Genomic DNA, 14,450 nt, shown 5'->3' with positions numbered 1-14,450 from the left:
AAAGCTTTAATATTTTGGAGATGGTCAAATGAATTGTCATGCAATTTCTAAATAGTTTGGCCTCTTTTCTCACATTATGTACTAAGAAGCATTTTTGCACTCACATGAATAGAATATTATATTAAGAAATTCTACTGAAGGAGACAAAGGTGGAAAGTTGAGGTATTTTGTACACTGGCTAGGATGCATGTTGAGCTACAAGAAGGGAAAAAGGTAGATGAGGGATCCAGAACTGGAATTTTGAGAGAACTCTCCTAACTTATCCCATGATGAAAAATCTCTGAATTTCAGGGAATTTTAGGTTCAGGGTTTGCTCTGAAGGTCCAAGAACAGCATCGCCAGAAGCATTTTGAGAAGAGACGAAATCCTGCAGCCGGTCTGATCCAGGTAAGACAAGGGACATTCTGAGATCCGATCTGCAGAACAGATCCCTATGAAACCATAGAAGTGAAGTCTTGGTATGAATGAAAGGAACAAAGAGATATGAGCTCTTTAAATTGTCAGAGGCCTTAGGATGGATAGGAAGCATATCATATGGGTGGTGTAGCACATGGAGTGCTGGATTTGGAGTTAGTAATACTTTAGTTCGAATCCTGCCTCAGACAACTAGTTATATGATCTTGGACAAATCACTTTTTTTTCTCAGTTTTTCTTTCTTCATCTGGAAAATGAGGTCTATAGAACCTATCTTAGAAGAATGTTGTGAGGATTAAATAACATATGGAAAGCACTTTGCAAGTCACATAAATGCTGGACTGTAATTTCCTCAATGTAGGAGAGCTTCTGGTGAGCAAACTCCTACCCCATATATTGACACCTTCTTGGCAATTTTATTGTCTTTGAAAGTTGCCTGAGGTACAGAAGTGTTGAATGTAAGTGACTTACCCAGGATGACACAGCTAATCTGTTTTAGAGATGGGACATACATCTATTTCTTCTTGATTCCAGCACTGGTTTACTATCTACTTCCAACCACTATCTCTCTATTTTAGTATTATTAATATTTCACTTGATCTTCATAGCAATCTCATAAGGAAAGATGCTATCATTATCCCTTTTTATAGCTGAATAAATTGAGGTAAATGGAGAGAGATTAAGTGATTCTCTATATAGCTAGGAAGTATCTAATGTGGTATTTGAACACAAGTTTTCTTGTCTCCAAGTTCAGTACTCTATCCATTGTAAAATATCATTTCCCCTTTTTTGGATCAGCTCTCTTAAGAGAGAGAGACATGGAATTCTTGGATCAGAACCTTGCTCTGAACTCCCTTGGGAGAATAAACTTTCTTTACTAGTAGAGCTGGGAATAAGGTGCCTTACCTAGCAATGAAAATCTGTTCAAATGATGTGATACTTTGAAGTGAAATTAATATTCCTAAGTTTAAAATGAGTTCATTGAATTATATTGCTTATATCTGGGTTTGAACTTGGTTCCTAAAGAGAGAAAATGGAAGCATGTCATAGTGCCCAATAGCCTTTTGCTTCTAAAAACTTTTCAGTGTGCTTCCTCCTAAGCCCACCCTCATAATTTCTGACTCTCACTTTTCCCCTTTAAACATGGTCCTTCTACAAATTCTTGTTTAAGGTAGCTACCTAGCCTCCTCTCAGTATCATATGGACTAGTGTATCTTCATGTTACTCTAGTGCCAGAGGCTAGCAAAATTTGAAATTGTCTGAGAAGAGGCTAAAAATTCACAAAACATTTGATTCAATCATGAATTACTTTTTTATAGAGATGGGTAGGTGAAGGAAGGGACCATTATGAAGAGTTCAGATAAAGGTAGGACAGGATATGCTCCACATGGAGATTTAGAATTATTTTGACATAATTCAGGTGGGAATAGATTGGACTGAGGGTCTGGAGATGGGAGACCGATGGTATTTTGGGGGAGTGTGTGGAATGTGCTAGACAGCGTAGGGGAATCAGAGCTGCCTTAAAATAAATGTATAAAAATCATCTCCTGTGTCCCAGCAGATGCCTTAAGTTGATCTGTGAAAATTCAAGCAGATTTAATGACTGCACAGTGCAAGCAAAATCATCAAGTGGGTTTTTTTTTGCTTGACTTGGTTTTGTACAAATGAGATGAAATTTATGTAGCAATTTTGCTGAGATCAGGGTTATTGGTAATGTAGACAGATGTGTACCCAAAAGAAGCCTAAAAACTAGAAATGGAAAAGTTGTCACATCATGATTACAACCTTTATCCAGAAGGTTTTCCTCTTTTTCCTATAGCAGTAGCTGTCATAGATGGAACAAAGAGTAGGAGAGGTTAAGTTGACCTTCATTTCCCCAAACAATTGGAGGGTAGTTTCTCAATTGAGTGAATTACATTGAATTGAATTCATTGAGCGTGTCTATTGAGTCCTGTTTTAGGCATTGGGGTGGTAGGTCTAGAAATGAAGGTAAGACATGGTCTTTCTCCTTGCAGAACTCAAAGTTTGGAGAAATAGAACTTCTACACACAAAATGGAGGATAATATAAAATATAGTATAATTAGGGACCAAAATGGCACACAATCTCAGTGCTAAGGGTGGTCAGAGATGGAATGAATCATTGTATCTGGGAAGACTTCTTGGAAGAGGTAGGATGTGAGGTGACTCCTAAATGATGGGTAGGATTTGGGTAGAAGAGAATTGAGATGAAAGAGAGTGAGCATTCTGGGTATGTATAGGGTAAGAGGCTGGGTACAAACTATTAATGCCAATGAGTTGATCAAGAAGTTTCTCTTCAGTCCTTTGACATCTTAGAAAGGGACAGGAACACAATCCTTTCCAATTTTCTCAGATCTTGCATCTCCCATCTCCCTCATCCCAATGTGCTCTTTGATACAATAACACTGGCCTTGTTGTTATTCCTCATATAAGACAAGACATTCCATCATAAAACCAGATATTTTCATTGTCTGTCCCCCAGGCACCAAATGCTCTCCTTCCTCTTCTCTGCTATCTGACTTCCTGTATTCTTTCAAATCCCTTTTCAAATCCATCTTCTACTGGAAGACTTTCCCAATCTCCATTCACTCGATATCTCTAGTTTATCCAGTACACACACACACACACACACACACACACACACACACACTGCATCTTTTATTAGACTCTGAGCTTTTTGATAAAAGGAACAATCTGTTGCCTTTCTTTGTATCTCCATCACTTAAAGGCACAGTGCTTGGCATATAGTAGGTGTTTAATAGTAGGTGTTTTAATTAGCTGAGTGCCTGAATGGAGTTGACGAAGATTTTATTAGTATACATGTAGTCAATAAAGAAAAGTCAGTGTGATTCTTTTGCTACATGCAAGGAGGTTGCCCTGGCCAGCAATGGACTTAAAGTAGTGATAATGATGGTGTTTATAAAGCCTTTAGAAAACATTTTCTCCTTTTATCCCCACAAGATTCTTGGGAAGGAGATTCTGTAAATTATTATACTATTTATAATTATACATATTATACTATCTTTATATCCATTTATAGTTATCAAGTCAGTTGGTCAACAAACATTTATTAATCATTTACTGTGCCAAGCACTGTGTTAAGCTCTGGGAATAAAAAGAAAGATAAATCTAGTTGAGGAATTCAAATTTTTATGGGCAGACAACATGCAAAAGACTATAAATACAAATATGTAGAAAATATAAATAAGAAGTAATCTTAAGAGGGGAAAGCATTGGAAAGAAAGTGAAGAAACAAGGAAAAACATCTTGTAGAAGTAGACTTTGTGATGCATCTTGGTAGAGGTGAGGGGAAAGAGCATTCCATCCATGAGAAAAGTCAGTGAAAAGATATTGACTGGATGGTGTTGCATTTGAGAAAGACAGCTAATGTTGTTGGGCTGTAGAACATGAGAACATACGAAGAGGGGCTTGAAATGAGATCTGGACCTCCCTCTTTTCTGATTTGAGATCCAATGCTCCATGACTCCATGAGGAGAACTAGGTCTTACCCCTAGTTCTGCCATTAACTAGCTGTGTGCCATTGGGCAAGTTTAATCACTTTTCTCACACTCTGCTTGTCTGTGAAATGAAGGGATTGGACTAGATTGGATTAGTTTTCACATTCTCTGATTTACAATCTATCTGTGACCAAAGGTGTTTGGATCATGACTGTCCTTTTTCTGTGTTCCATTCCCTTGACCACAGTCTGCTTGGAGATTCTACGCCACCAACCTCTCTCGGACAGACCTCCATTCAACCTGGCAATATTATGAGCGCACAGTCACCGTTCCCATGTACAGGTACCACCATTAAATCCTGTTCTTGTTTGCCCTTCTGCCATAGGGAGAATAAGTCCTGTGAGGCTTTTTACCCCCTGGTGATTTGGGGCTCTAGTCCTTAGACAGCCTCTTTGTGGTGTTGCATTGTTTTTCAATTCGTCCTTAACTCTGTTATTTTGTTTTTGTTGTTTTTTTTTTTTAATTTTTGTTTATAAGTGCATATGTTAAGATTCTTTGTGTAAGTTCCATGGTATTAATTTTGTTCTTTGCTTATTATATTGTCGCAGTTGTTTTCACCTTTATTTCTCTGCCCCCGTTTTCTTTTGTTGTTGTTTTCTTCACTGTTAGTTGCATTGTGTTGTGAGCTGCTTCGGCAGCATGAGAAGAAAGATCCCCCCTCTCCCCAGAGAGCTGCCCTGGAATGGAGGTAATGTTCCTCAGCCTAGTCCATGTTGGTGCTGATTGTATTCTCTGCCACATATGTGAACTGCCCACTCTGGATCTTTTTGCCTTTTGATCTTTTTACCCCTCTCCTATTAAAGGGGTCTATCTTTGCCCAACCTGGGATTATGGTGGGAGGGCCTCTGTGGAGATAGATTACCTTTAGAAACAAAGTTCTTCCTTTTCTTACAACTCCCTCTCTTGGAGAGGGGAAGACTGCTAGGATATCTGGGGAGAGCTCCCTTGCAACAGGGATCAATGAGACCATCTGGTGTCTTGGGTTTGAACCCATATATGCTTGGAGTCTGAAATTTATTCAGAAGGGATTTTATACCAGGATGGGTCCCAGGTCAGTGTTTTTGAGTGGAAAATACAGACATAGACACCAGACAGAAAAACAGAAACAAACATATACACACCCTCCAGAAGAGGATTGTTCAGAGCAGAAAGAAAAAAAATATAAAAGAAATGTAACAATACCTCTAAATTTTGAATTATTGGACCTAACAATACTAGCTGGCTACTAACAAAAAAAATTAATAGAAACTATATTTTTCTTATCTATTCTGGCCTCATTTTGTAAATGGAATAGGCAGCAACATTAGTCACAGAATGGGTTCTGGTTTTTTGCGGGGGAGAATGATGATATTCTTTGAGGAATCCAGACAATAATTCTTGTTATCCACCATTTACCGTCCTGTTTCTAGGCTGGCTTGGAGCAGTGCTCCATTTTGATTGGCTCAGGGTTGTTGTAGGTAAATAATTATAATTTCTCTGCAAAGAAACTCTTAAACCATTGGTGAGTAAGTGATTTAAAATAATCCAATGTGTTTCTTGGATTAGTAAGAATTTATCAAACATCTTGCTGTCTCCTTGGGGCTTATTTCTATGGCTTTTCACTACTGGTTGAGCCTGAAAAGAAGGTATATGCAAATATTTATGGGGAATCCTGTGACTTTAGAGATGAACAGTAAGATTCCTTGAAGCTCAGTTTCTACAAAGTACAGAAAAGAATTTTGAATTATTAGATTTAATGATACCAGTAAGCCACTTAGTTAAATGCCCTGGAAAGAAATGAAAGAAAGAGGAGAAGATTTGTTAAAAGCAAATTCCACACCTCTTTTGATTCTTTTTTTTTTTTTTTTAATGGGGGTTAGGAGCCCAGTGGCTAATATTCTCTGGAGTAGCTCTTCTTACATTAGATAACAAGAACTCATCACATACTAAGAACCTGGGACCCTTGGGTTTACTTCCTCCAGTTGTGTAGGTGCCTATGTTTACCCCTTGGACTAATTTTTTTTGTTCTGTTCTTTTCCCCCTCCCACTTTCCCTGACTTCTTATTCGATTTTCTCTCTTCCCCTCTTCCAACCCTGCTCTCCTCTTTCTCTTTTTTCTCTCCTTCTCTGTTTCTTTCTCTCTGTGTGTCTCTTTCCCCTTCTATATTTCTCTTCATTTCCCTCCTTCCTTCCTTCCTTCCTTCCTTCCTTCCTTCCTTCCTTTCTTCCTTCCTTCCTTCCTTCCTCCCTTCCTCCCTTCCTCTCTCTCTTTCTTTCTTTCCCTTTCTCTTTCCTTCCTTCTTTCCCTTTCTCTTTCCTTCTTTCCTTTCTTTCTTTCTTCCTTCTTTCCTTCTTTCCTTCCTTCCTTCCTTCCTTTCTTCCTTCCTTCCTTCCTTCCTTCCTTCCTTCCTTCCTTCCTTCCTTCCTTCCTTCCTTCCTTCCTTCCTTCTCTCTTTCTTTTTCTCTCTCTCTCTCTCTTTCTTTCTTTCTTTCTTTCTCTGTCTCTTTTGGTGTGAAAACACTTGAAAAAGCTCGCAAACACAAACTTACGGGGCCTCCAGGTATGAAGTGCATGTGAATCTGAAAGCTGTGTGTGGTGTTATTTCTTGTTCTTCGTTTGGGACTATATAACACATTGAGGCTTTTGGAAAAAAACCCAAAACAAACCACTGCAAAAAGGAGAGAAGGCCAATCCCCCACTAACAGCCTGCAGAACTAATTCCATGCAGCTTCATAAACCCCTCCTTGTGGTTTGACGCAAGTGTTGGGAGAATTCATGGTAGAATGAAGAAAAATGGGGCTAATTGTGGTTTTCTCAGCCTCCATGGTAACAGCCACAGATTACACACACCTTAGATTGGATGTGCAAAGAACCTCCTATTCCATATCTTCACATTTCTTTCTGCTACTTCTTGAATCATGCCTTATTCTTCTTCGATTTATATTCCTTTTTCTTAACTTTTTTCTGCTGCTCCTTGTCCTTTTCCTCCTTGACCTACCTTCTCCCATTGCTCTCTTTATTCTCCCCCCCTTCTAATGTCTTTTCCAATCTTTTCTCCCTATCCCTCATTTTGTTAGCTGCTACCTCTTCTCCTGATTATAGATTGCTCCATGGATCAGAGGCCAATTCCTCAGGTCTCCTAACCTGAATTTTGAAAAAAGTTGTAGGGGTCACCTTTCCTTCAAAGCTGAACTACCATGGCAGAAACAGGAAACATAAACCTGAGGAATTTCCTCATCTTTGCCTCCCTAGAAATGCTATCAATACTGAACTTCTGGATAGCCTGCTGGTGGGGGAGGTGGGAATTAGGTTTATACCTGGCCATATCTGTGGGCCTGGTCATCCATGCTCTGATGTACACAGTTCTCTGCGTGCCTTGCAGGTTTGGTGTAATATGGAAAGCTCCTGGAAAACCAGGCCTCATAGTGCCAGGCCTGGTAAGTTATAAATACAGTGACTGAAATAGTAAATGTCTCATTACATTGTAGGGCCATATTCTAAGGGGAGCAGAAGCCAAAGAATTACTCATTTCAGAAAATGGGTGCTTGTTCTTGCTATAGCAATCTGGGGTCTGAGGTCTCAAAGCCTTTATATAGAAGTGGAAAAACTAGGGAAGAAAGGTTCACATTTCTTCTCCCCACAGGTGGGAGCTGATAACATTTTAGCCTCCCAGAGTGGATAGCTCTCCTAAGCAGGAAGATGGTTTTAAATTACCTCCTGGCCAAAGGCCTGACCTGATTCAGTGGCTTTAGTGACTAGGAAAACCATGTTCACAGCCTGGGCTGAATAATGATGTGAGATGGAAAATTCTGTTGGAGAAACCTACAATTGTCTCACACTGGCCCAGTTCCCTTTAGCAAAATTAAAAGTAAAATCCAATGTGAATCAGACGTTTCATGATGGGGATCCAGATGGAGTTCCCTAGCCCTGGATCTGAATAGCTTATCTTTCTTCTGCTGACCAAAGAAGACAGCCCTGATGACTGTGAGATTTCAGTGGTGATAAAAGTCTTCTATAAAGCTCCAGAGCTGGTGGGGTATGTTTTTGCTAGCTGCAAAACATGGCAATAGTGGCCCTTTTAGATGCCCCAAATGTGCATTGTGGGTACCTCAGGAGACCTAATTGGCCTTGTCAAATGGAGCCAGTGCCCCACTGCCCATCGGACCCTTACTAATATGTGACCAGGAGTCATTCTCTTTCCTTTGGGGAAGTTATCCTCCCCTCTCCATCCCTGCCCTGCTTACCCTCCCCAGCTCCCTGAATTTCTCACTGCTCTTTCATCTACCATAAGACATGATCCATGTAGGGACCATTCAGGATTCTCCTGACATGTGATGGTGTGTGTGTGTGTGTGTGTGTGTGTGGTTTGCACGTGTGTTGCACATGCTACTGCCTCTCCTTCCTTGGTCCTTCTGTTTTGTGATGGTGTTGTATCTGTGTCACAGGCATGATTTCCCACTGACCTTGGCCCTGAGGAGCTTATGTATTGTGTTTTCTAACCGTGTGTGTGTGTGTGTGTGTGTGTGTGTGCTGTGAACATGGGAGCGTGTATGTGGTGAGACAACAGGGGACCAGTTTGTCTCTTGCTCCTTTTGTCATCTTGGTGAGTGCTTACAGTTGGTGCTGGGAACCTGGGGAGGAGTGGGATTGGGGGCGATTGGGAGAACAGGCTGTGGACCTGGGCCTGGATGCTGAAGAGACAGGGAAGGAAGAAGCAGACTCTGCCCTGGAGCTCACCCCTCTTCTGTGGCAGCCAGGCGGCTGTGCCCTCAGCATGAGCTGGACTTCTAACTGCTGTGGCCAACTGCTTAGCTGCCTTCCTCTAGCTGGAGCTCATCTCCTGCTGCAAGGAAGGGGGAAGAGAGAGAGAAAGCCCAGTTAGCAGGTGGGGGCCTGGGCAAGGGAGCATCAGAGGTGTGGGAGTCCCCAGTATGAGAAGAGACCAAGCTTGAAAGAGAATCAAGCTAAGTTTTCACCGTTGCCCCCATCATGCCCCAAATGTGCATTGTGGGTTCCTTGGGAGAACTAATTGGCCTTGTCAAATGGAGCCAGCTGCCCCACTGCCCATCGGACTCTTACCAATCTGTGACCAATAGTCATCTCCTTCCTTTGGGGATGATACCCTCAACTCTCCATCCCTTCTCTCTGTGTGTTATCCTTTGACTTCAAGGGAGGGTGTTTGGCAATCCAGCATAGGATCTAGACTTTTCAGTGAAAGGGCAAGAATCTGGAGCATGGAGTGCTACAGTGGGAAAAAGCCAGGTCTTGGGAGTCAAAGGGCATGGGTTCAATTTGCTTGCTACATATGGACCACTTCAGCTCCCTGGGTCAGTTAAATGAGAGCAGTGGGACAGGATGATGCCCGAGGTCTCTTTAAGTCCCTATCACCCTAGGCTTCTAGGCATTAGGATAGATTAGATTTTTCCTTTTGAGATTAGGAAATGAAACTTTTGGCAACTCCTTAGTCTACAACAGTCAGCTATCATGGTAATGCATTAGGTAGAATGCTTGGACTGGGAATCTGATTTCATATTCTGACTCAGACATTTATTACTTGTGTGACCTCTAAACCTCATGATTTAATTTTTATAAATATTTGCAAAGAAAAGTTTCAACATTCATCTTTGTAAAATTTTGCAAAAAAAGAGGGGTTTTCTCCCTCTCTTCCTCCTCCCTCCTCCCCAAGACAGTAAACAATCTGATACAAGTTAAACATGTACACTTCTTTTAAACATATTTTCATATTTTTCATAAATCTCAGTTTCTTGCTCTGTAAAATGGGAATAACAATAGCATCTACTTCATAGGGTTGTTGTAAGAATTAAATGTGTTAACGTATTTAAAGCAAACCTTCATGAAGTGCTCTGTGAATGCTAGTTATTGTTATCAACGCAAAAATAAAATATAGAGCAGCCATTCATGAAAAGAGGTCCCTGTAGAAGAGGCAGCTTTGCCAAAGAAATTACCTAGTGATTCCAATTCAAATTGCCCTTTGGGAAGCTAGAACTGTTATTGTCACTTCTGTCCTAAAATTGAAAACAAGAAGTACAGAAACAATAGGATATTTAATTTTCTGCTGCTGCTTCTAGGTATTTTCTGCCTTCTATATTTTCAATGTAGAATTTCAAATTTCAAATGGAAGGTTTTGAAAGAGAGATTTTTTTTTATGAGACACCTCTGGTCCTCCTTTCTTTGCCTTTGGGATCTTTCCTCTCTTTAGAGCCAGCTTTTCCAAGACAGGAGTGTCTTCTGTGATACACTAGAGCCAGTGGTCCTCAAAGTGTAGTCCAAAGAATTTTTGGGGTCTCTGAAACCCTTTCATAGGGTCTACAAATTCAAAATTATTTTTTATTTCCAATATAGTAAATAACTATAAATATAACCTATGTGAACAAAAACTCTTTGAACAGATCCTCGATAGTTTTTTTTTTTTTAACAATATGAAGATACTGAGAACAAAAGTTTGAGAACCACTGCACTAGACCAACAGAAGCATCTGAGTTTAGATAAACACCAAGTAACCACCATTAAAAAAAAAGAAGTCATCCTTGACTCTTGTTTTTCCTTAGACTTTTTAATCAATGAATCAACCTCATTTATAATATCAATAGCATTTGGGGTCCTACCTTATGCATTTCTGCAGCTACTACTACTCTAATTCAGGCTCTTTCCACTTTATGCCTGGACTACTCCAATAACTTACTAAATATTTGTTTCCCTACTTTCAGTGTTTCCCTCTCTTATCTATTCTAAACATATATAGTCTGACTATCCTTTTCCAAATACTGATTTTTTTGTATGTCATCTCCCTGCTCAAAACCTTCAATAGTTTCCTCTGATAAGTCAAAGCTAATTAGTAAAAAAAAAAAAAAAAGCCTGAAATGAAAATTAGGAGATGTTTCCCATCTTATCTCTACTTCTAACTAGCCATGTGACTGTATGTAATTGACAATTTATTTGGATCTCAATTTGTTCATCTGTAAAATGATCGTGTTGGACCATATCTAAGGTTTCTTCCAAAGTTTTGAACTTTTTGTTATTCCTCTGAAAATAGATTGGTGGGGAGTACAAAACGGTATTGGTAATGCATTAGGTAGAATGCTTGGACTGGGAAGCATTAAAAGGAAGTTTCTCTCTCTCTTCTGCTAATATCAAGACCATTTTAGGGTGGCTCTTGAGCATTTATGTCAAATTCCCCATTTTTAAAGTTGATACTAATAGAAGTAGATGAAAGGCTCTTTTGAGAGATACTGGGTGGTCTGATTGAAAACCTAACTCTTCTCTCCCTTTTTGTACTCCAGACTGATTCCACCTCTCAATCAACTGGAACTTCTTCGAAACCTCAAGAGCAAATCTGGACTCACTTTCAGGTCAGCAGCCAAGTGGCCAAAGCTATGGGGAAAAACTGATAATCTCTCTACTTTTTGGTGCCTGTATCTGTCTCTTTCCCACTGCCCTTCCTGTCTGTGCTTTCTGTAGGTCTTCATATATCAAATATTCATTTATCCACATGTATTCTTTTATTTGTAATTTTTTCTTCTAGTTCTATCACAATATAACCCCTTCTTCATTTAGCTTTCTTTGAGTATCTTAAAAGTAGGACAGCTCATTAGCTGTGCAAGAATTGGCAGGAGGTGGGTTAGATAGTTTCTGAGTCTTCTTATCCTAGGATTCTATAACTTGCTTGCTCATAGCATCTGTTTGGAAAATTCTTTCTTTTGATAAATCGGTTTTGAGGAAGTCAGACAACCAGGGAGAATGTTAGAATATGACACTCTGCCTTAGGATGGAGTGACAGATTTTTCATGCACCCGCTTGGTGGGCTTTTGATTTCCAGTATCCTTACCAAGCCGCCAATGACATCAATGTAGGCAATTTCATCAAGATATTTAGATTAGGTTGCTTAGTTCTGCCCATTGTTCCAGCTAACTTGAGGAATTAGGACATTAGCTGTGAGTACAAGAAGGCAGAACCTATTAGCCCCTCTTCCACTCTGAGGATACCTGTAGGCAGAAGTGTGGCTTTGGGGATTCATTTTTGTGTGGCTTCCCCTGTGTGTCTGTATTACCTTGTGTTGTGTATTCTTGGGGAGATTTTTGTATGTTGAGCTATTGGGCATGCTGCTTGAGGTCTTAGGCAGAAAGGGTCCTCATATCTGAGCAATGATGATTCTGTGTGACAAGGTCAGTGGCAGCTGTGCCTTTGACAACAGCTTCTGTCCCTGACAACCCTTCCCCTTTCTCTCAGGTGTGCCTGGGTCTGAGTTCCAGGGAGCCTGTGTGGGATCCCATCATAAGATGATCAACTCATCTAGACTTTGTCTGGGGGTCTGTGGTTTGGGGTGGGGGTTACTGTGAAGGAAAATGAAGGTGACCTGGATTAGTCCAAGAAGGAGGAGTACTATACCCCCATCTCCAGGTTTGTATCATAGCACTTCATAGTCCTGGCTGAGGCATGAGCTAGTTTGGGGTGCTGGGTAGGATGAGTGGAGAAATTTGGCAATGAATGGTTGATTTCTGAGTTGAATAGCCCCATGACATTTATTCCTAACATCTCCCTCCTGAGCACATTTGAATTGAGTAGGATTGGCAGGGAAGAAACCAAGATCAGTATCTTTCTTTTAAGCTTAATTTTACCCTATTAGAAAATGTGGGAATAGGATCAAGTAGGACTCCCATCTCTTGGATCTGGATAAAAATAGGGTTGGCTTTTTGGGTAAAGCATCTTTTTAATTTCTTGTTGGGAAGGCAAAGAAAAAGAATTAATTACAGTTGGCTCCCTCAGAGTGAAATACCAGGGGGGTGGGCTTAGTCAGCATAGAGTTGCCTTCTTCAGGATAGATTATGCCATTTGTTATTTATGGGGAGAATTTTGTGCCCTTTGTGCTGAACACATCCACTAACTCACTGTTGTTTCTGTTTAAAGGAAAGAACCTCAGCCTGAGCCATCACCAAGGTCTGTATATCTCCTGCCTTCCCATGCTCTATTTGGCATATTGCTCCATTTGTGTGTGTATTTATATATCTACCTTTAGCCCTCTTTTCCGTCTGTGGTGTATTCAGCCAAAGGGAGCTGAGCACCATGGGCAGAACAAGTTCTGTGTGTGCGCTTCTCACTGTGTGGTCTGTGGGTATCTGTGTGACTGTGCCCATGTTTCTGTCTGTCTATCACATGCACAATGGTGATGTTGGTCCTTAAATCACTTTTCCTTTGTTTTGACTGTTTTCTCCTCAATGTAATCTGGAATTATTTCGTGGCTCTGTGGATGGGGGCTTCTGGGGATAGCTGATGGCAGATTGCACATTGTTTTTGAGGGTCACCTCTCTCACCCCTTTGTGGTGAAGACGCTTCTGCTCTAGCCTGCTACTATATACATGACCCTTAGGCAGACCTTTCCTTTAAGACCTCACCCCATTCCTATTATATCAAACTAAGGCTTTTTGGATGTTCTTGACAGTGTCCCTGTCCCTTCTTCTGGCCAGTGGGTAGTGGGTGTGGGACCAGGGTAATTCCTAGCTTCTACTCCAAGGGCTGTGAAAACTATGGCTGGGGGAGAAATCTTTGCTCAGCCTATTTGGCAAAGTATCTTATAAAGACTTATGGGTATCTTCACAAGTGGAATGAGAAAAACTGCCTGTTGCTGTTTAAGGTATGATACCACAATCTCATTATGACTTTTGTCTGTCTAAATCAGGGAGTGACTCATTAGAGATCCCAGGAATTTTCTTCCTGTGTGATTTATCAACCCTGCCTCCCTATTCCATACCAGAATCCAACCACAGGCTCAGAATGTCTGTAGAAATTCTGATCCAAATATTTCCTCAATTAGGAAGTTCCCTATTTCTTCTTAAGAAGAAGATCATTTTTTTGAGGAACTCTTTAGGTATTGTTTCTTTTTCCTGGTTCCTAGTCTGGGAGAGCTGATGAAAGGCAATAAATGGGACAAGATACTATTGTACTTTCTAAGACCCAATTTTCTTCATTTGCACAATGAAGGGACCAGACTGGATAATATCTATGGATCCTTACAGCTCTGACATTGTGAAGCTCTATGGAATTTGGATTGTGCGAGGTTGCATAGGCATAGGAGGGTGTGAGACTTGGTGCCCAAGTAGGAAAACCTTAGCAGAAGACTCATGTCTCTGAGAGGAGAAAAAAAAAAACAACAAAATTTCTTTTGTGCCCTTCATCATGAAAAATAAGGACAATTTTTCAAACATACTGTAGGGCTGTGCTGTAGCCTAATTGAATCTTTTTTCCCTTAAATTCCATTAGAAGAGCTTATGTGTGCAGCCATAGCCTCCAAAATGCTCAATCCACAAGCTGCTAAATAATACCACTCACCAAGATCATGTTTTCATAGTTGAGTTGTGGTTTAACAGCAGAGCCAGCTCATCAGACACTCCTGCCTCAATCAGCTTCTGTAAGAATGTGAAACTTGGCTGTTCAAATGTGAGGTCTGATGTTGGCTTTAGGGGCTTAAGAGGAAAGAATTAGGTCCAATTCTTCACACTCCCCT

At 40.5% G+C, this 14,450-nt stretch overlaps 1 protein-coding gene across 12 annotated transcripts in view; it reads left to right on the top strand.

Moving 5' to 3' along the window:
* KCNQ2 (potassium voltage-gated channel subfamily Q member 2) overlaps positions 1–14,450 on the top strand; it is a 168,341-nt gene that overhangs the window by 113,773 nt on the left and 40,118 nt on the right. For 8 of the 12 annotated variants that reach the window (XM_031951771.1, XM_031951778.1, XM_031951773.1 and 5 more), the window contains exons 7-11: positions 292–387; positions 4,139–4,233; positions 6,462–6,491; positions 11,233–11,301; positions 12,857–12,886. In XM_031951771.1, the coding sequence (XP_031807631.1) occupies positions 292–387; positions 4,139–4,233; positions 6,462–6,491; positions 11,233–11,301; positions 12,857–12,886 (320 nt within the window). Of the gene's footprint in view, positions 1–291; positions 388–4,138; positions 4,234–4,560; positions 5,984–6,461; positions 6,492–11,232; positions 11,302–12,856; positions 12,887–14,450 lie in introns of those variants that run through there. The other 4 variants (XM_031951774.1, XM_031951772.1, XM_031951780.1 and 1 more) reach the window with 2 other exon arrangements.

Source organism: Sarcophilus harrisii, chromosome 2, assembly GCF_902635505.1.
Source record: "Sarcophilus harrisii chromosome 2, mSarHar1.11, whole genome shotgun sequence".
Taxonomy (NCBI): domain Eukaryota; kingdom Metazoa; phylum Chordata; class Mammalia; order Dasyuromorphia; family Dasyuridae; genus Sarcophilus; species Sarcophilus harrisii.
This window is presented reverse-complemented; position numbering and strand designations above follow the sequence as displayed.